At 42.2% G+C, this 20,872-nt stretch overlaps 2 protein-coding genes across 2 annotated transcripts in view; one reads left to right on the forward strand and one right to left on the reverse strand.

The window, feature by feature from the left end:
- The first annotated feature begins 9,205 nt into the window (after positions 1-9,205).
- PDE9A (phosphodiesterase 9A) overlaps positions 9,206-20,872 on the forward strand; it is a 128,077-nt gene continuing 116,410 nt past the window's right edge. The window contains exon 1 of the mRNA XM_077293519.1: positions 9,206-9,282. Within this exon, the coding sequence (XP_077149634.1) occupies positions 9,221-9,282 (62 nt within the window). The 5' untranslated portion in view covers positions 9,206-9,220. The remainder of the gene's footprint in view (positions 9,283-20,872) is intronic.
- LOC143818521 (uncharacterized) lies at positions 16,916-19,890 on the reverse strand. Its single transcript, XM_077299805.1, has 2 exons — positions 18,277-19,890; positions 16,916-17,424 (listed from the first exon to the last, which is right to left on the reverse strand). The coding sequence occupies exon 1, from the start codon at positions 19,888-19,890 to the stop codon at positions 18,325-18,327; it is 1,566 nt and encodes a 521-aa protein (XP_077155920.1). The 3' UTR covers positions 16,916-17,424; positions 18,277-18,324.

Genomic DNA, 20,872 nt, shown 5'->3' on the forward strand with positions numbered 1-20,872 from the left:
GTTAGATTCTAAGCTAGTATCTAGGAAAAAAGAAAAAGAGCAACTGAAAAATATATTACATATGGTTAATGTATTTCACGAGTTTGTTACAGAAAAGTCCAAAAAAGACTCTGTAGAAAGAATTTCTAAGGAAAAGGAAATTAATGATGTCCCCAAGATTGAGTGTAAAGTAATGAGTGAGGAAGATGAAGAGGTGAAGCATGTGTCTGTTATGACCACTCAAGGTGACCTTGACTTTGTGCCTCATGATGAAAAACAAGATGGAGGACACGTAGGAGACATGACAACTGACAAAGATGATGTACGAGGGTCACTAAAAATAGAAGACGACTCAGAGGCCCAACTCCAAACTAAATCTAGAAAGACCTTGTTAAAATTATGCAAAATCATTCCTGTATATGATGACAAAATCGATGTGTGCAGAAATTCAGAGATATTTGAAAGTTTTGCCGATAAGTTTGATCTGACTAATCAGGAGAAAAATAAATTATTTAAAATTTGGCTCCCAGTAAGTTTCTCCAGAAAATTCTCATTAAAAATGCAGAATGAAGAATTCCATGAAGAAATGATTGATGTAGAAAGATTAAAAATTTTGATATTCTGTGGATTAAAAGAAAATTATCCAGATCTTGATATTCTTCTAAAATTGAGGATTGGCCGGAAAGAATGTACTTTTACATTCATGTCCATTTTTGAAAGGGTTTACAGGATGATCAGTACAAATTCCAATAAAAAATCAATGATAAATTGTTTTGTAAACAAATTCAGATTCCTAAATCCTGTATCTCGTGTTATTGCGTCACAGAAAGATTCTTTATATGAATGTGCACAATTCATTGAATTTGCTAGAAAACATGAGAATCTTGAAAGGAAAACAAATCATACTAAGGTTTTTAAATCGGACAGAATTATATCTGATCAGAAGCCAAAATCAAAATCTCCAAAACTGACCCAAAATCAAATCTATGAAGAACGAAGAAAATTACATATTTGCTACAAACCCTATAATGAAATGCAGAAGTCTCCCATTGAAGTTGCTCCTCTGAAAGGGTTAAAAGCTGAAGGGTCAGATCTGTCTGTAAAGATGGTGGAAATTGACAGACAGAAACAAGTGGTGAGTATCCCCGAGCCTGCTCAACTGAACACTCCATTATTGCAGCTCTTCAACTTCAAAGAGTCCTTAGGGTTAATGACCTTATTAAATGGTGTTTACCAACAGATTATTGACAGAGAGGTAAATTTTGGGTTAGGAATTGGATAAAAATGAAAAAAAATATATATATATATATATATATATATATATATATATATAACTGAGTTATACAATGTATTTATTAATATGTAATTATTTTATACAATATATTTCTACAGTTACATATATATATTAATATAGTATACGTAAGTACTGTAGCATATTTATAAAAGTAGAGATTATATTAACTGTATTTTTAAATGTATAGTGAAATAATTAAAATTTATTCCAGTAATAATACTTAGAATTACATTAATTACATATATTAAATATATACATATGTATAACATATTTAAATTATTTTGTTTCTGAATAAATATGAAATTAACCTTATCTTTTATTTTTCCTTAGAGCTTTCATTTCAAAAACAGGAATTGAACAAAAAAAAAACCTCTTTCATGAATTTGTTTTATTCACACAGGAAGCTATAATAACTGCATGATTTTATATATTTAACACTTAATAAAAAAATAATATATAACTAATAAACTAAAAACTTGTTTTTTTTCCTTTGCATGGAAATAATGTAGTTTTCTCCCTCCGCTGCATGGTGCATGATATGTGTCAAGCTGTAAGTTAAAAATGAAATATCATATATCCTTGTTTTAGTGTAAGGAGAATTTGAAGCTCCTCAGCCTTTACATTCAAACGGATTCAATTCCAGGCTTTGTACCAGAAATAGCTGTGGAACAGATGCTCAAATTTCTTATGGATGAGTCTTATCCATAGGTTAGAACATAGCGTTACTGTAGATAATACTTGGGGAATATTCAAATAAATATTAGAATACTAAATTTAATAGTATACAATGCGCATTGATTGATAATTAGGACACAATATTTTGGGTTAATATACATGTTTTTTTGTATGTGAAATATATATTGTCAACTTTTATGTGAGTGACAGATGACAGATGAGCAGCTGTTAAGTGCACTTAACGTAAGAATGAAGTGTAACGTAAGGAGCGTGGAATGTGGAACGTGCGGTATGTAAGAGGCCTCATGACTTATGGTATGTGGAAAGAAAGAAATAAAACAAAAACTTGTGTGTATGAAAATAAGATTCAGTTAAATTACAATGATAAGATACATTTAAATATTATTTACTAAATATATATATATTTCTTTAGTAATTATTATTTATTAATTTCACACATCAATAAGGTTTATCAAGATATCTACATTTAGAATATTTTCCAAATTATAACTTTTTTATATATCTAGTGTATTTTTTATTGATTACATAAATGGATATCCATTTTCAAACAAATATATGGCACAAGCTGATCTGACAGTTATAAAATTAATTATTTTTAATTTTGGTTTTTACAAATTTATTTTTTTCATAAAATATTTTTTTATATTAAGGGGGAAATGTGTTTTTGATCCAGATTACATCATCACATTTCATCAATACCTCTTTTTCACACATTTTAATAAAAAATAAATATTAATAAGGTATTATTGGGTATAACAACATTAAGTATTATAAAAGTCATTTTTTTTCCCTAATGAAGGTTATTATATGCAAAGTTGCATAATTTCAATATTTTGGTAATCCAAGGTTATGACAACATCTAGATTATGGAAATATTAAAGGGAATGTGTTATTGAGACATAACCTCTGCATTTATCATCAACATATAAAGGCCTTATTTTTATTTTTATTTTATTCTCATTTTTCATTTTTCACTATTTCTTATTTTTATTTGTTTATCATTTTTATTTTTCATTTTTCATTTTTTCTTCAATTTTTATTCTCAATTTTTATTTTTCATTTTTCACTTTTTATTCAATTTTTATTCTTAAATTTTATTTTTTATCTCAAGAAAAATAAAAATCAATATTTAATAAAGTAATGTCTAATACAAGTATATTGCTTTATCAAATATCATGATCATATGGTTTCATTATATAAGAAATGTTTCAATTCTGAGTTAAATACAACAATTTATATATATATATATATATATATATATATATATATATATATATATATATATATATATATATATATATATATATATATATATATATATATATATATATATATATATATTCTTATTTTGGTTCATGGCTACACATTCTTACATATTATTGTTCTAATAATAAAATTTTAGTAATATCAACATTTGTTACATAAAAGACACACTGACATCTATGGGTTCAAAAAGAAATTACACCCATGACATAAAAATGTCTTATCACATGAAGAATATGGCTAATAATATATTATCATTTATTATTATTGTTTTATTTTTCCAAATATGAGTTCCATATTAATATAATTTAATAATTATATGGATATTATTGATTGCTATGGTAAGCTATGATATTATAGGTTAGGAAAATTACCAGATTTGGTATAGAATAGGGAATGAAGACTTCAATCAAGATACCGAAAGTTACGTTAATAAAGACTTTTCATATTTTTATATTCAATTAAAAGTTACAAGAAGAAAAGCGTTATCCAGAAGTTTCATAAGGTAACAATGCTATGATTTCTGAGTAATAATAGACTGTGTCAAATACAATTCATGTCACCACTCACAACTACAGCATCCATCACTGACAAGTATGAGTACAGTATCCTACCTGCCAATCACGGAGAGGACGATGATCCTATGATGCTAAGATGAACTGTGTTATTATGTTCCAGTGGTTTCCTATCACCTATAAGACTTCCATGAAAGCTGGTGGACAATCAGGTGATTGTCAGGACGCTACAACCCTGACGTGTGTCCAGTGCACTAAAGACTGGTCATGGTGCTATATTTAGCTGGGAAGAGTCAATTTAACCCTTGCCGTGCTGACCAAAAACACCTGTTCCAAGACCAATGCGGATGATATGGAGATTCCAGATGATTTCCAAGGCGAGCCAATGTAAGTCCAGGTCTCTAAAGGTGACACTGCACAGATATTAAAGCTACATCTCATCTATGAACTTTGTTTTCTTATCAACATTTGAATTTATGAACTTTGATTGACACATGACACACAGTCTCTACAACATCTACATGCTATCATCTAATTCATAAGAATTATAATAAAGATTGTTTAAGAAGAACCAAGGAGAAGACATCAAGATGAAGACCAGATGACATCAGACCTGAGATGCTTCAAGTAGACATAGGGAAGTATAATCACATATATTTTATGAATATTAGTCACGGCTTACCATAACATGAATTTACATATCATTATATTATTGAATACGTAGAACAATATTATTATTATCATTATTATTGATATTATAAACACTAAATTATTTTGCCAAAGAAGAAGAAAAGAAGAAAGAAGATTTTATTAATATATTTAATTTGAGGGTTCCAATCAATGAATGTCTGTCACCCTCAAAAGGGGAATTGTTAAATATTAATTAATTGACTTATTCTTGGTCTTGATGCAGTACAGAGCACATTGCTTCATGCTGACGTTACAAAAGCTATTTATGTATATAGGAGCTCAGAGCATAAGTCCACTCCATATACAGGGAACACGTGATCCGTAGAAAAGATATATAAGGAGGGTGGTGGGGGTCTTTTGTCACGTGGGACTGTCACCTCCCATCTTCTTCATCATTCTCCATGGATGTCCGAGAAGGAAGGAACAACAGCTGTTAGCTGCCATGATAACCTTCAAACTTCAGACACACAGACAGATGGCTTCCATTCAAAACTTGGGAAATAGGGGTAACTAATGCTGATCTCTACACATGGACAATCCGTTCGTAACTATTTTCATCTGTTTTATGTTTTTGCTGCAAAGTGATTTTTTCTATGGACAATCAATAAACCACTATACTTTTTATGTGAATATGATGACATTTTTCTTTTAAGAATAACACACCTGGTTAAGTCCTGATTTAAATGAATGTGCAAAATAAGCATATTTAACAGGTACTCCAAATTAGCATCAACAATGATTGGTGGCGGCGGCAGGGAAGAGGACTCGAGGTTCAACATACTTCTTGAGCAGAGACCTGTGGAATACATTGTGAATTGTAAGAGCTAGGGGTAACTCAAGACAAAAACCTGCAGGGTTAATGGCGGTGGTTATTTTATAGGGGCCAATAAACTAGCTCCCAGTTTCCAGGAAGGGATCTTCAGCTTTGATATTCCTGGTAGACAACCACACAGTCGTTCACACTTGCGTCTGGACCTGACGAGCATTTTCTGTCAGCCATATGGTTGTACCTGTCTCCCATGCAAATTCAAAAAAGTTCGGCACTCAAAGAGGTTAATGCTCTCCAAATGATTTATTTGAGAAACATAATCCAAAATTCTATAACATTTCTGTCTTTTCATTGACCTTCATCAGACTAAAATATATAAACAAATATAATAGAATAGTAGAATCAGTATTTAAGAAAAATTGAAAACCTATGATAATTCACAGAATCCTGCCCAAAATTAAACGAGAGGTATACATGCAATTTACATGAATCCTACTAGTGTTTGCAAAAAATAGTAATTTGTATATATGACTAGTGACTATAACCACAACAAAGATGAATTACATTACACATTATGGTAGTGGGACACAATCATGGAGTGATCTGAAGTTGATAATAAAAAGTGACCGCCTTTACCTTAAATATCATATATTATCCACAAAAATGGGGCATAAATAGCTACTGATAATGAGTCTTAATCTTGCAGAAAAAATAAAGTATCTTACCATTAGTATGACTATAGATAGATCCCAGTGGCCCTCTCCCATTATCATAATCCGGTAAGAGAGTTAGTCACTTTTTCCATCTTATCCTAGGATGTCAGATATTTTTCATATTCATCACAGTTATGATAATTGATTTAAAAAGATTCTGTATCATCTTGTTTGTGGTTATAGTCACTAGTCATATATACAAATTACTATTTTTTTGAAAACACTAATAGGATTCATGTAAATTGCATGTATACCTCTTGTTTAATTTTTTGAATTTGCATTAGAAAGGGAGTGGTAACCCGTATCCGAGCACCATCATATTTCAAGGAGTGACGTGTTATTGAATTCATTATTGTCGTACCTGTCTCCATGACCTTCAAATTACTCTGAACCCCCCACCATACTGAAGAGAGCGACAAAGCAAAATGTTCCTCAGGAACTCTCAAAGCTCCTCCACTAAAAGTACCAAACTGGGGATGGAAACTGTGCGCACCAAAGAATGATGACCTGCCTCTAAGACTCTTGATAGGGATTGTTGGTGGCAAATTCTGCCAGCGGTAAGTAAGATGCCTAATCCTCCTGGTATTTGGAGACAAAACACCCAAGGTAAGTCTCCAAATTCTTTTTAGTGCGCTCGGTCTGTCCATTCGACCGAGGATGGAAAGCAGAGGAAAAGGACAGCTGCACTCCCAGTCAAGTACAGAATGCAGAATGCTTTACAGAACTTAGAAACAAATTGGGTCCCCCGATCTGACACCACATTGTAGAGAGCCCCGTGAAGCTACACGATCTCATTAATAAAAACCTGAGCAAGAGTCCTGGTATTTGGAAGTGCCAGTAAAGCGATGAAATGCACTATTTTACTGAACCTATCCACAACCACCAGAACCACAGTCTTGCCTGTTGATACCGGTAGGTCAGTAATAAAATCCATGGACAAGTGTGTACATGGTCTGCTAGGAATGGGTAGTGGAAGAAGAGGACCAGACGGATGGGTATGCCATAACTTAGAACTTGCTCAAACAGTCACCTGTTTAGCCACATACCAATGCAACCCCAGCCACCATAAACAACGAGAAAGGAGGTCCACAGTTGCTGTAGGACCAGCAAGTACAGAATTATGATGTTCTCTAATTTATGGTGCAAATCAGACGGCACAAAAAACCTCCCTGAAGAGCAGGAGGCAGGGCATCCCCCTGAGCCTCCAAAACCTCACCCTACAGGTCAGGGTATAAGGCCCAGATGACTACCCCCTTCTGCAAAATTAGGGCAGGGTCCTCATGGTCACTACCACCAGGGAAATTCTGGGACAAAACATCTGCCTTGGTGATGTTAACTCCTGGATTGAAAGTGACCACAAAATTGAATCTAGTAAAGAGCAAAGAGAACCTAGCTTGTCTAGGGTTGAGACGTTTAGTTGATTGAAGATATGACAGATTCTTGTGGTCCGTGATAGTAGTAATAGGATGTACTGGCCACTCCAACCAATGTCACTGTCACGATTCACACCGTGCTGGCAACAATATGTCATGGATTGGGAGTGACCTTTGGCCAGCACACGGCTATCACATGTGCGGGGGGCTTATCTTAGTTATCCCTCCACTGCTACACTGTGATGAAAACACAAACAAGGCTATTGACCTATCAATTTACCGCAGGAGCTTATTTTAGTTATTCCACTGCTGCTACAATATCACGAACTGCAGAGATTTATGTATATCCTGCGTTTCCAGTTCCGCTTTGGAACTTGCAGTTCTCCGGCGCCCCCCTTACCCTCAGGTCAGTCAGGGAGCTACACCTAGGATAATTGGTCGCCAGATGGGCCGCTTCACTGTGGACTGGCTAGCAGGCACGCTGCAGCGAGGGAATTATAAATGCTCATGCCGCAGCCAGACAATAGCTTATAAAACCCCGTTCCGTCGCTGCCAGCTCACCTGCCTAGCCCAGAACACACTTCGCTGCCGCCAGCTCAGATTTCTCACAGAGAGGGGTTCAGAGCCAACCCAAATTAGTAGCGTAATTAACTTCAGGCACGTGAAAAATTTGCATAGAACATGAAGAATACGAGCTAGTAGTTTTATAGTTTACTCCAAAAGATTAGGCAGTGTTTATAAAAGATATAGAAAGATGTTACAATATGAGACAAAGTATGTACAAGGCAATCACAAAATAAGCAGGGATTAAAACAAATTAGTATATCTCATATCAGGCTGTGGCACACTGTCACATTGAACCTTTCTCTAGGGGATATTCGGCCACTGCCATTATCCAGTAATTACAGACACTTAATTGAAGATATAACAGTACCTTGCCTTATGGCTTTCTAAGAACTCCCCTGGTGAATCCCCAGGACTGGGGAAGAAACGCGTAGGGAGGCATACTTATCTCTATCTGTGTGTGGTGGGTGTCCATAGCAGGGCTCACTTGGGGCCTGTCCTTGTTAGAACAGGAGTTATACTGGGGCACGACAGGGGTTAAGGGAACAGACCCCAACCCTTCCCCCTCATCCTGCTGTGTGGACCCTCCTGTGGATTCCTCCAAAAAATTGAGGGACTCCGTCCGTCTATAATTGGTGCGACCAAGCCATTTTTTTTATTCCTGAGCACTGTTTGGCACGAGCACTTTATTTATGCAGATGTTACTTGTTTGTCCATTGTTAATCTTCCTATTAAAGGTTATGTTTTATATTTCTAGTTAATGGGTAGCTCTCAAAGCTGTTGAGCAATTGTAAATCCTTAGGGTAAAATAACAGTCTGGTCACACCATTCTGTGGCTGATTTCCTGTAACACTACACTCTCCTCACTCCTTCCTTTCCCCCTCCCTTAGAAATGTTAATTAGCAAGGAGTGTCTTTGTCTAAAAACCCATGTGCTTGCTGTATGTGGGGGAGATATTAAAGAAGCCATAATGTGACACCAGTGTACCATAGAAATATGACAGATACATATTTGGAACGTACTTTGACAGAGCTTCGCTACAGCACCTTTTGTTAAATTCTAGCACCAAAAGAACCCGAGAAATGGATTTCTCCTGAACCGAGTGGAATACCTAGTCCGAGTTTGGAATCATTAGAAAGCTAATTTCAATATAAGATGAGTGATGTGTGTGCCCTTATTCTGCTAGGTTCTCATGCCCAGTTATGATTATTATAAGTTTTCTTACCAAATTGTGTACCCTGGCAGCTAGGGAACGGTGCAGGTAAACCAGCCTCTTTAGTGATGTCACTAGCCCAGAAGTATAAGTTACTGCACTCAGCCCAGCCTTCATTCTTACCTGGGAAGCTGCGGCAACAAGACCCTCAATGCATTGTGATGTCTGGCTCCTCCCACCAGCATGGTTAGCCTGGAATGATCTAAGCAATATGTGAGTGTTCTATTCTATTTTAATCCTCATTTTATTTCTAATTGCAATGTACATATGATTTCATCTTTTGTAATATCTTTTATACTTTGTAAACACTGCCTAACTTTTATGGAGTAAAATATCTAATTTACTAGCTGTCTCTTCCTGCTCCATGAACAAACTGTCGCTTCCTCTGAGGTGAATTACGCTACTGATTTGGGTTGGCTCTGGACCCGTTAATCGGAGCTGGTGGCAGCATACCTTGTCCTGTGCAATCGGGCATCTTTGCAGCGACCGGCGGCGTTGATTATTGTTCCCGCCTGTGTGCTCTGTACTGTAAGAGCGGTCACACTATAGAGCTCTGTACTGTAAGAGCGGTCACACTATAGAGCTCTGTACTGTAAGAGCGGTCACACTATAGAGCTCTGTACTGTAAGAGCGGTCACACTATAGAGCTCTGTACTGTAAGAGCGGTCACACTATAGAGCTCTGTACTGTAAGAGGGGTCACACTAGAGTTTTGTACTGTAAGAGCGGTCACACTATAGAGCTCTGTACTGTAAGAGCAGTTACACTATAGAGCTGTGTACTGTAAGAGCGGTCACTCTATAGAGTTCTCTACTGTAAGAGGGGTCACACTATAGAGCTGTACTGTAAGAGCCGTCACACTATAGAGCTCTGTACTGTAAGGGCGGTCACACTATAGAGCTCTGTACTGTAAGAGCGGTCACTCTATAGAGTGCTCTACTGTAAGAGCGGTCACACTATAGAGCTGTACTGTAAGAGCGGTCACACTATAGAGCTCTGTACTGTAAGGGCGGTCACACTATAGAGCTCTGTACTGTAAGAGCGGTCACACTATAGAGCTGTGTACTGTAAGAGCGGTCACACTATAGAGCTCTGTACTGTAAGGGCGGTCACACTATAGAGCTCTGTACTGTAAGAGCGGTCACACTATAGAGCTCTGTACTGTAAGAGCGGTCACACTATAGAGCTCTGTACTGTAAGGGCGGTCACACTATAGAGCTCTGTACTGTAAGGGCGGTCACACTATAGAGCTCTGTACTGTAAGAGCGGTCACACTATAGAGCTCTGTATTGTAAGAGCGGTCACAGTATAGAGCTCTGTACTGTAAGAGCGGTCACACTATAGAGCTCTGTACTGTAAGAGCGGTCACACTATAGAGCTCTGTACTGTAAGAGCGGTCACACTATAGAGCTCTGTACTGTAAGGGCGGTCACACTATAGAGCTCTGTACTGTAAGAGCGGTCACACTATAGAGCTCTGTACTGTAAGAGAGGTCTGTTGTGGATTCTGTTTGCGGGCTCCCTCTGGTGGTTACTGCTGGTACTGGGTGACTTTGGTGGGTTGCGGCCTTTGGTTTCCATCTGTCCATCAGAGGCTGGGTGTTTCCTATTTTACCTGGCCTTTCTGTCATTTCCCTTGCCGGCTATCAATGTGTTCAGATGTGCTCTGTTTGGTTCCTGCCTACCTGCTCCCAGATCTTTCAGGATAAGCTAAGTGCTGATTTTCAGTTGTTTGGTTTTTTGTCCAGCTTGCTTAGAATGTCTCTTTGTTAGCTGGTTGCTCTAGTGGACTGAGGTTCTCCCCATGTGCCATGAGTTGGCACATGGGTTCTTGTAATCTCAGGATGGTTTTTTGATTAGGGTTTTTTGCTGACCGCTCAGTCCCCTTTTGTGTCATTCTGCTTTCTAGTTTTCAGCGGGCCTCTATTTGCTAAAGCTATATACATCATCTCTATGTGTGTGCCTTCCTCTCATTTCACCGTCAATACATGTGGGAGGCATCTATACCTTTGGGGTTAATTCCTCTGGAGGCAAGTGAGGTCTTTGTTTTCTCTGCAGTACTAGTTAGCTCTTAGGCTGGTGCGTGGCGTCTAGAACCAACTTAGGCACGCTCCCTGGCTATCTCTAGTTGCGTTTGTCAGGCGTAGGGCAGCGGTCAGCCCAGGTTCCATCACCCTAGAGCTCGTCCGATATTTATTATTACTTTGCTTATCCTGTGCTATCCCTAGCCATTGGGGATTCATGACAGTATAGCCGGCCCACAAAGTGTTAATTGTTTGGGCTGAAGCAGGAGAAAAAGAAGTGTTCAAGGAAAATTTTTTTTTTTTTTTTTTCCTTCAGAGTTTTGCTGCCTAGCCCTTAATTGCTGTCTAGCTGCTTCTTACCTCCTCTTAACCCTTGAATGGCTCTGATCTTAGCTGTTTATCATGGATGTCCAGAGTTTGGCTTCCAGCCTGAGTAATCTCGCGGCAAAGGTTCAAAACATACAGGATTTCGTTGTTCACACTCCCATGTCTGAACCTAGAATTCCTATTCCAGAGTTTTTTTCTGGAGATAGATCTACCTTCCTGAATTTCAGGAACAATTGTAAATTGTTTCTCTCTTTGAAATCTCGCTCCTCTGGAGACCCTGCTCAACAGGTCAAGATTGTTATATCGTTCCTACGGGGCGACCCTCAGAATTGGGCATTTGCATTGGCACCAGGGGATCCTGCATTGCTCAGTGTGGATGCGTTTTTTCTGGCATTGGGATTGCTCTATGAGGAACCTAACCTAGAGATTCAGGCTGAAAAGGCTTTATTAGCCCTCTCTCAGGGGCATGATGAAGCGGAAATATATTGTCAGAAATTTCGGAAATGGTCGGTGCTTACTCAGTGGAATGAGTGCGCCCTGGCTGCAAACTTCAGAAATGGTCTTTCTGAGGCCATTAAGGATATTATGGTGGGGTTCCCTGCGCCTACAGGTCTGAATGAGTCTATGGCTATGGCCATTCAGATTGATCGGCGTTTACGGGAGCGCAAACCCGTGCACCAGTTGGCGGTGTCTTCTGAACAGGCACCTGAGAATATGCAATGTGATAGAATTCAGTCCAGAAGTGAACGGCAAAATTATAGGCGGAAAAATGGTTTGTGTTTTTATTGTGGTGATTCAGCTCATGTTATATCAGCGTGCTCGAAACGCACAAAAAGGGTTGATAAATCTTTTGCCATTGATACTCTGCAGTCTAAGTTCATTTTGTCTGTGACTCTGATTTTTTCACTGTCTTCCATTTCCGTCGATGCCTATGTGGATTCAGGCGCTGCCCTGAGTCTTATGGATTGGTCATTTGCTAAACGCTGCGGTTTTAGTCTAGAGCCTCTGGAAGTTCCTATTCCTCTGAAAGGAATTGATTCTACACCATTGGCTATGAATAAACCGCAGTATTGGACACAAGTGACCATGCGCATGACTCCCGTTCATCAGGAGGTGATTCGCTTCCTTGTACTGTATAATTTACATGATGTACTAGTGCTTGGTCTGCCATGGTTACAAACTCATAATCCTGTCCTGGACTGGAAAACAATGTCTGTGCTAAGCTGGGGATGTCAGGGGGTTCATGATGATGCACCTCCGATTTCTATCGCTTCATCTACTCCTTCGGAGATCCCTGCGTTTTTGTCAGATTATAGGGATGTTTTTGAGGAGCCTAAGCTCAATTCGCTCCCTCCTCATAGAGAGTGTGACTGTGCTATAGAATTGATTCCTGGCAGTAAGTTCCCAAAGGGTCGTTTATTTAATCTGTCACTGCCAGAGCATACTGCTATGCGGAACTATATTAAGGAGTCCTTGGAAAAGGGACATATTCGTCCATCTTCGTCCCCTCTGGGAGCAGGTTTTTTTTTCGTGGCAAAAAAAGATGGTTCCCTGAGGCCTTGTATAGATTATCGCCTTCTGAATAAGATTACAGTCAAATACCAGTATCCATTGCCATTATTTACTGATTTGTTTGCTCGCATTAAGGGGGCTAGGTGGTTCACTAAAATAGATCTTCGTGGTGCGTATAACCTGGTGCGGATAAAACAGGGTGATGAGTGGAAAACCACATTTAATACGCCTGAGGGCCATTTTGAGTATTTGGTAATGCCTTTTGGACTCTCCAATGCTCCGTCAGTCTTTCAGTCCTTTATGCACAATATTTTCCGTGAATATCTGGATAAGTTTATGATTGTGTATTTGGATGATATTTTGGTGTTTTCTGATGACTGGGAGGCTCATGTTCTACAGGTCAGGAAGGTGTTTCAGGTTTTGCGGGCCAATTCTCTGTTTGTGAAGGGCTCAAAGTGTCTCTTCGGAGTCCAGAAGATTTCTTTTTTGGGGTACATTTTTTCTCCTTCTACTATTGAGATGGATCCCGTTAAGGTTCAGGCTATTTGTGACTGGACACAACCTACATCTGTTAAGAGCCTTCAGAAGTTCTTGGGGTTTGCTAATTTTTATCGTCGGTTCATTGCTAATTTTTCCAGTATTGTTAAACCTTTGACTGATTTGACTAAAAAGGGTGCTGATGTTGCTGATTGGTCTCCTGCGGCCGTGGAGGCCTTTCGGGAACTTAAGCGCCGGTTTTCTTCTGCTCCTGTGTTGTGTCAACCAGATGTTTCACTTCCTTTTCAGGTGGAGGTTGATGCTTCCGAGATTGGAGCGGGGGCGGTTTTGTCACAGAGAAGTTCTAATGGCTCGGTGATGAAGCCATGTGCTTTCTTCTCTAGAAAATTCTCGCCCGCCGAGCGCAATTATGATGTGGGTAATCGGGAGCTTTTGGCCATGAAGTGGGCATTTGAGGAGTGGCGTCATTGGCTTGAGGGTGCTAAACATCGCGTGGTGGTCTTCACTGATCACAAGAATCTCATTTACCTTGAGTCTGCCAGGCGTTTGAATCCTAGACAGGCTCGTTGGTCGTTATTTTTTTCTCGTTGCAATTTCGTGGTTTCATACCTGCCAGGTTCAAAGAATGTGAAGGCAGATGCTCTTTCCAGGAGTTTTGTGCCTGACTCTCCTGGAGACACTGGGCCTGCTGGTATCCTTAGGGATGGGGTAATATTGTCCGCCGTATCCCCAGACTTGCGACGCGCATTGCAGGAGTTTCAGGTGGATAAACCGGATCGATGTCCACCAGAAAGACTATTTGTTCCGGATGATTGGACCAGTAGAGTCATCTCCGAGGTCCATTCTTCTGTGTTGGCTGGTCATCCTGGAATATTTGGTACAAGAGACTTGGTGACCAGGTCTGTTTGGTGGCCTTCCTTGTCTAGGGATGTGCGTACCTTTGTGCAGTCTTGTGAAGTGTGTGCTCGGGCTAAGCCTTGCTGTTCTCGGGCCAGTGGGTTGTTGTTATCCTTGCCTATCCCGAAGAGGCCTTGGACGCACATTTCCATGGATTTTATTTCTGATCTCCCGGTTTCACAGAAAATGTCCGTTATCTGGGTTGTGTGTGACCGCTTTTCTAAGATGGTTCATTTGGTGCCCTTGCCTAAGTTGCCCTCCTCCTCTGAGTTGGTTCCTTTGTTTTTTCAGAACGTGGTTCGTTTGCATGGGATTCCGGAGAATATCGTTTCTGACAGGGGATCCCAGTTTGTGTCTAGATTTTGGCGGACATTTTGTGCCAAGATGGGCATTGATTTGTCTTTCTCGTCTGCATTCCATCCTCAGACGAATGGCCAGACGGAGCGAACTAATCAGACCTTGGAAACTTATTTGAGGTGTTTTGTTTCTGCTGATCAGGATGACTGGGTTGCTTTTTTGCCACTGGCCGAATTTGCTCTTAATAATCGGGCTAGTTCGGCCACGTTGGTCTCTCCTTTTTTTTGTAATTTGGGGTTTCATCCTCGTTTTTCCTCTGGTCAGGTGGAGTCTTCGGATTGTCCTGGAGTGGACGTGGTGGTGGACAGGCTACATCACATTTGGAATCAGGTGGTGGACAATTTGAAGTTATCTCAGGAGAAGACTCAGCAGTTTGCTAATCGCCGTCCCCGCGTGGGTCCCCGACTTCTTGTTGGGGACTTGGTGTGGTTGTCTTCTCGTTTTGTCCCTATGAAGGTCTCTTCTCCTAAGTTCAAGCCTCGGTTCATCGGTCCTTATAGGATCTCGGAGATTCTTAACCCTGTATCTTTCCGTTTGGATCTCCCAGCATCGTTCGCTATTCATAATGTGTTCCATCGGTCGTTGTTGCGGAGGTATGAGGTGCCTGTTGTTCCTTCGGTCGAGCCTCCTGCTCCGGTGCTGGTGGAGGGAGAATTGGAGTATGTTGTTGAAAAGATCTTGGATTCTCGTCTTTCCAGACGCAAACTCCAGTATTTGGTTAAGTGGAAGGGTTATGGTCAGGAGGACAATTCCTGGGTGGTCGCCTCCGATGTTCATGCGACTGATTTGGTCCGCGCCTTCCATAGAGCTCACCCTGATCGCCCTGGGGGTTCTCGTGAGGGTTCGGTGACCCCTCCTCAAGGGGGGGGTACTGTTGTGGATTCTGTTTGCGGGCTCCCTCTGGTGGTTACTGCTGGTACTGGGTGACTTTGGTGGGTTGCGGCCTTTGGTTTCCATCTGTCCATCAGAGGCTGGGTGTTTCCTATTTTACCTGGCCTTTCTGTCATTTCCCTTGCCGGCTATCAATGTGTTCAGATGTGCTCTGTTTGGTTCCTGCCTACCTGCTCCCAGATCTTTCAGGATAAGCTAAGTGCTGATTTTCAGTTGTTTGGTTTTTTGTCCAGCTTGCTTAGAATGTCTCTTTGTTAGCTGGTTGCTCTAGTGGACTGAGGTTCTCCCCATGTGCCATGAGTTGGCACATGGGTTCTTGTAATCTCAGGATGGTTTTTTTGATTAGGGTTTTTTGCTGACCGCTCAGTCCCCTTTTGTGTCATTCTGCTTTCTAGTTTTCAGCGGGCCTCTATTTGCTAAAGCTATATACATCATCTCTATGTGTGTGCCTTCCTCTCATTTCACCGTCAATACATGTGGGGGGCATCTATACCTTTGGGGTTAATTCCTCTGGAGGCAAGTGAGGTCTTTGTTTTCTCTGCAGTACTAGTTAGCTCTTAGGCTGGTGCGTGGCGTCTAGAACCAACTTAGGCACGCTCCCTGGCTATCTCTAGTTGCGTTTGTCAGGCGTAGGGCAGTGGCCAGCCCAGGTTCCATCACCCTAGAGCTCGTCCGATATTTATTATTACTTTGCTTATCCTGTGCTATCCCTAGCCATTGGGGATTCATGACAGAGGTCACACTATAGAGCTCTACTGTAAGAGCGGTCACACTATAGAGCTCTGTACTGTAAGAGCGGTCACACTATTGAGCTGTGTACTGTAAGAGTGGTCACACTATAGAGCTCTGTACTGTAAGAGCGGTCACACTATAGAGCTGTGTACTGTAAGAGCGGTCACACTATAGAGCTCTGTACTGTAAGAGCGGTCACACTATAGAGCTCTGTACTGTAAGAGCGGTCACACTATAGAGCTCTGTACTGTAAGAGCGGTCACACTATAGAGCTCTGACTGTGGAGACCTGGGTGTCGTAACCAGTGCCTTCCCCCCTCCCATCAATCCCGTAATGAAACACACACAGTCCTAGGTGGGTCGAACAGGTCGGTCACAGTTTATTAATTAAATAAGCTGAGAAGGGCAATTACATATCGTAACGGCCGCTCGCGCCGAGCTCCTGTCCGTGATCGACAGGGGAATTGGACCAACGAGCGACTACGACCTTTGCCCTCCTCCGCTTCTTCCGCCATGGAGGATCCCGTGTATTACCTATGCGGGACTCCGACCCCACCCAACACTTTTAGGGCCTGTTCAACCCCGTCCTGTAAACCAGACAGAAAAATATCGAGGCCAATATCCGTAAGGTGAACTCCGTCCGGTCTTAATTGTGGCGTGTTTTTCTTTTGTAGGTATTGGTGATGAATCGCGATACCGCCTCTTCCTCTCACATATTTTCCGATCCGAGCATTGAATTTCACCCTTGTCCGCTCTATGGCTTTTTTATCTCTTGCACCACGCCATTCGGCCCGTGGTGTTATCTCCGACCACACCAGAATCATGTTCCTGAACAGACTGCTGAACCGTTCCGTATCCGTTGTCACCCATTTGTACAACTCGGCCACCTTTTGTTTGCCCAGGTCATTGCCACCCGCGTGTAACACCAATATCACCGGGCGTTCCACCATCCTTGCTATGCCCACCATCTCCTTGAACACCTGGTTCCACCGGAGGCCTCTGATACCCCTCCAGTTAACTTTTATTCCCGGGATGTAGAGATTTGTTCCTCTTGGCCGCAATTTGGCCCTCTTTTCGGCCCAGTGTACGTAGGAATCTCCTACCACCCAAACTTCAACCCCTGTAAGAGACAACACATGTTAATTAAGCAAGTCGGGTCTTATGTATCTAGCGAAGCATGCGGACTTCCAACGACCCATTCTCTGAACTTCGGCCTCCGGCACTCCCGCCCTAGCTGCCTCTGTGGCCGCCCCTATCCGGAAAGAATGTGTTCCGTACTCCTTTGGATTTGCGCCGGTTTTTTCCAAGCATAGCTTGAACATTGCCTGGAATTGGTACTTGGTCAGAGGGGACCCGTCTGTATGAGTGAAGAAAAATCTACCAGCGTGTCTTATTACGGCGTATGTTTTAACCATTTTTAGTGGGCAAGCTGGGCCCTCTGTAGAGTTAACCAGGACCCATGTGCCCCTACTGGTGGGATCGCATTTGGATTTTCTAACCCTGATGCGCAGGGCATCGCTGCATATAACTATGTCCTCGTTAATTAGGCCTCCTTCCGCCGCGTTTTTTGACCGCGGTAACAATTCGCTAATACACAGTGCTCCGAAAAAGACGGTCGCAAAAGCTGCTGATATGAGGGCCACCTCATATTGCGATGAGCAGACTGACGGGGATATCGCAATCAGGTCCTGCAATAGTCTCAGAGAAATGGGGCGGCGACATTCTTGGCTTGGCTGTAGCCTTTTCCAACCTTTTATGGCTTGTCTTATGCAGAAGGATTTAGTAACGTCTACCCATCCCAATAATTGAAAGAAAAATGCTAGCCCCGATAATTTCCGTTGTGCCGAGGTGCCCGACGCCCCGCCTTCCCTCAGCCGTAATAGGAAATCAGTTGTCACTGCGCTTCGCGCTCCGTCGCTTTCGTCGACTGGCCTACCCTGAATTAGTGAGCACCACTCCTCCCAAGCCTTACCATACACCTGCCAGGTAGCTGGCGAAACGGAGGCCCGGATTAAGGGCATCAATGATTGGCCACTGTGTCCCACAGGGACAGTGGACACAGAATACCCCGGGTTTGCACGTTGGGCTGCTGGATTCTGAAAGCCTGCCAATTGGAAAATAATAGAGGGTTAATGATATTATCATCTACTTCCGCCACCACAGTGGCTCTACACCAAATATTGTTTTCAAGGCAAATCAGCGCTAGCCGGCGCAAGAGAGCGAGTATGGGCAGGGATGAAGAAGACATGTGATTTAAACTCTTTGCCGTTTTCGTATTTTTTGTTTGGAAACGAATGTTCGTGTTCCTCAACTGAACGGCCCATATCTCCAATGCTGCTACCACCGCAAACAATTCCCATAGGGCCGGGTCTTGCCCCCATTTTGTTGTCGTCCATCTCTCTGGCCAACCCGATTTGCACCATTGGTTTTTATAAATTGCTGCAAATCCCTCTTTTTTGTTCCACCCTACAGTCAGCCCTAAATCCTTGCTTGCGATCTCTCTCGCCATAACGCACGTGTGACCGTTGTACGATTGCAGGAACGTTTGCCATACTAGCAGATCTGCTTTCAGCGATCGAGTGAGCCTGATTCTATGGCCGGGCTGAGAAGCGCCTTTTGTTGCCAAGGATAGTCTGCGCGAGAGTGCTCTGCCGACCGGCATTACGCGACAAGCGAACGTTAGTAGGCCCAGTAATGCCTGCATTTGCTGGAGGGTTACCTTATTAACCACGTGGAAGCCTTTCAACATTTGTAGGGTTTTTAGTATTTTATCCTTTGGTAATCGGAAAACCATTGAAGTGGTATCTATTTCGATGCCCAAGAACGGCAATACATTACATGGTCCCTCCGTTTTTTCCGGTGACAATGGCACGCCGAATTCGAGTGAGATATATTTGAATTTTTCAAGTAGCTCGGAGCAGAGTTTAGAGTTTCTGGGGCCGACGAACAGGAAATCATCGAGGTAGTGAATTAGGGATTTACTGCCCGTTTTGTACCGAACTACCCAATCTAGGAATGTGCTGAATAGCTCAAAATAGTGACAAGAGATGGAACATCCCATCGGGAGACACATGTCAAAGTAATACAGCTGGTCCACTTTGCAGCCCAGAAGGTGGAAACATTCGGGGTGCACGGGTAGTAAGCGGAATGCCGATTCAATGTCGGATTTGGCTAGCAGGGCGCCGGGTCCGGCTGCCCGGACTAATTCTACCGCTTTATCGAAAGACGCGTATGAGACGGAAGCTTCTTCTGGGGAAATTGCGTCGTTAACCGAATCGCCCTTTGGGTGAGATAAATGATGGATTAGGCGGTATTTACCGGGTTCCTTTTTTGGTATAATGCCTAGCGGTGATATTTTAATGTTTTTGAAGGGGAGCGCCTTGAAGGGGCCTGCTATCCTACCCAATTCTACCTCCTTTTCGATTTTTTGTCTAAGTATTTCGGGGAATTCGCGAGCCGATTTTAGGTTATCGGATAGGGTTGGCATTCTTGTTAGCCTAAAGGGAATAAAGAACCCGTCGGAGAATCCTGCTTGCAGCTGCTGAGCCGCTTTCTTATTGGGGTAGAGTTTTAGCCAGGGGGCCATCGCAGTTACACTCACTGGGGTTCTGCCTTGTAGGCGCTTTGTAAGGCTGACGAGTGCACCTTGATGCTGGGTGACCCCCCCCCCCGCAAGCGGAGCAATCATGTCTGAATTTGCATAATGTGTGGAAACGGCAGTTTCCCTCATTGAACAGCCAGCAGGCCCCGGGTTTTCGCACGACCACTGAGTTTTGACCTGCGGCTGTGGAGTAATTAGTGGTCGAGGCCGAAAAGGGGGGCTGCTTTTGGGACAGCATCAAACGCAACCACACGTCCGTTGCTTTAACTCCCCAGCCTAGATCAGGCTGTAGGGCCAGACGCCTGCGGAACTCCTCATCATACCGCCGCCAGGCTGAACCGCCGTGCGACTTGTACGAACTATATATCATGTCCTGATATATAAACAATTCGGAGCAGCGTTCCGGATGTTTCTGGCCCATAATACAGCCCAATACTGCGAAGGCCTGGAGCCAATTATTCATGGTTAATGCAATTCTCGATCTCCCCCTATCGAAACCCCTCTCGTTAGGTTTATCCACCGTTTGCTGGTCTGCTGATAACAGCGCCCATATATCAATATAATCGTTGCTCCAAATTTTCTCTCTAGTTTCCTGATCTATATGGGCGCCTAGCGGGCTGATCCCGCAGAAGAAGGCGTCTTTGTGTAGATTAGCGGATTGTGGTGCTGAATTGTTCACCACCTTTCCGCTTGAGTGTGATAGCTGTAGGATTATTTCCTTTACCGCTGAAGTTAGCTCCCTTTCTTGTAACATTTCCTTGCCACCCTTGGAACACTCACCGCTGTGTGACTCTGGACGAGTGTACTCCGATCCTGGCGGAACCCCCGCAGATGTTGACGGGGTGATGTCGCAGGACGGGGAAACTCTGGCTCCCGCTACAGCGAGGGATTGGCCGATGATCCGAGTCTCGTGCGTTGGAGCCCGATTACAACCACATCGTGGCGGATTAATGGCTCTGTCTTCCGC

The sequence above is a fragment of the Ranitomeya variabilis genome, chromosome 3, assembly GCF_051348905.1.
Source record: "Ranitomeya variabilis isolate aRanVar5 chromosome 3, aRanVar5.hap1, whole genome shotgun sequence".
Taxonomy (NCBI): Eukaryota; Metazoa; Chordata; class Amphibia; order Anura; family Dendrobatidae; genus Ranitomeya; species Ranitomeya variabilis.

Coding starts and splice junctions, on each gene's coding strand:
- LOC143818521 (XM_077299805.1), bottom strand. CDS start 19,890: ATGGCCCCCTGGCTAAAACTCTACCCCAATAAGAAAGCGGCTCAGCAG.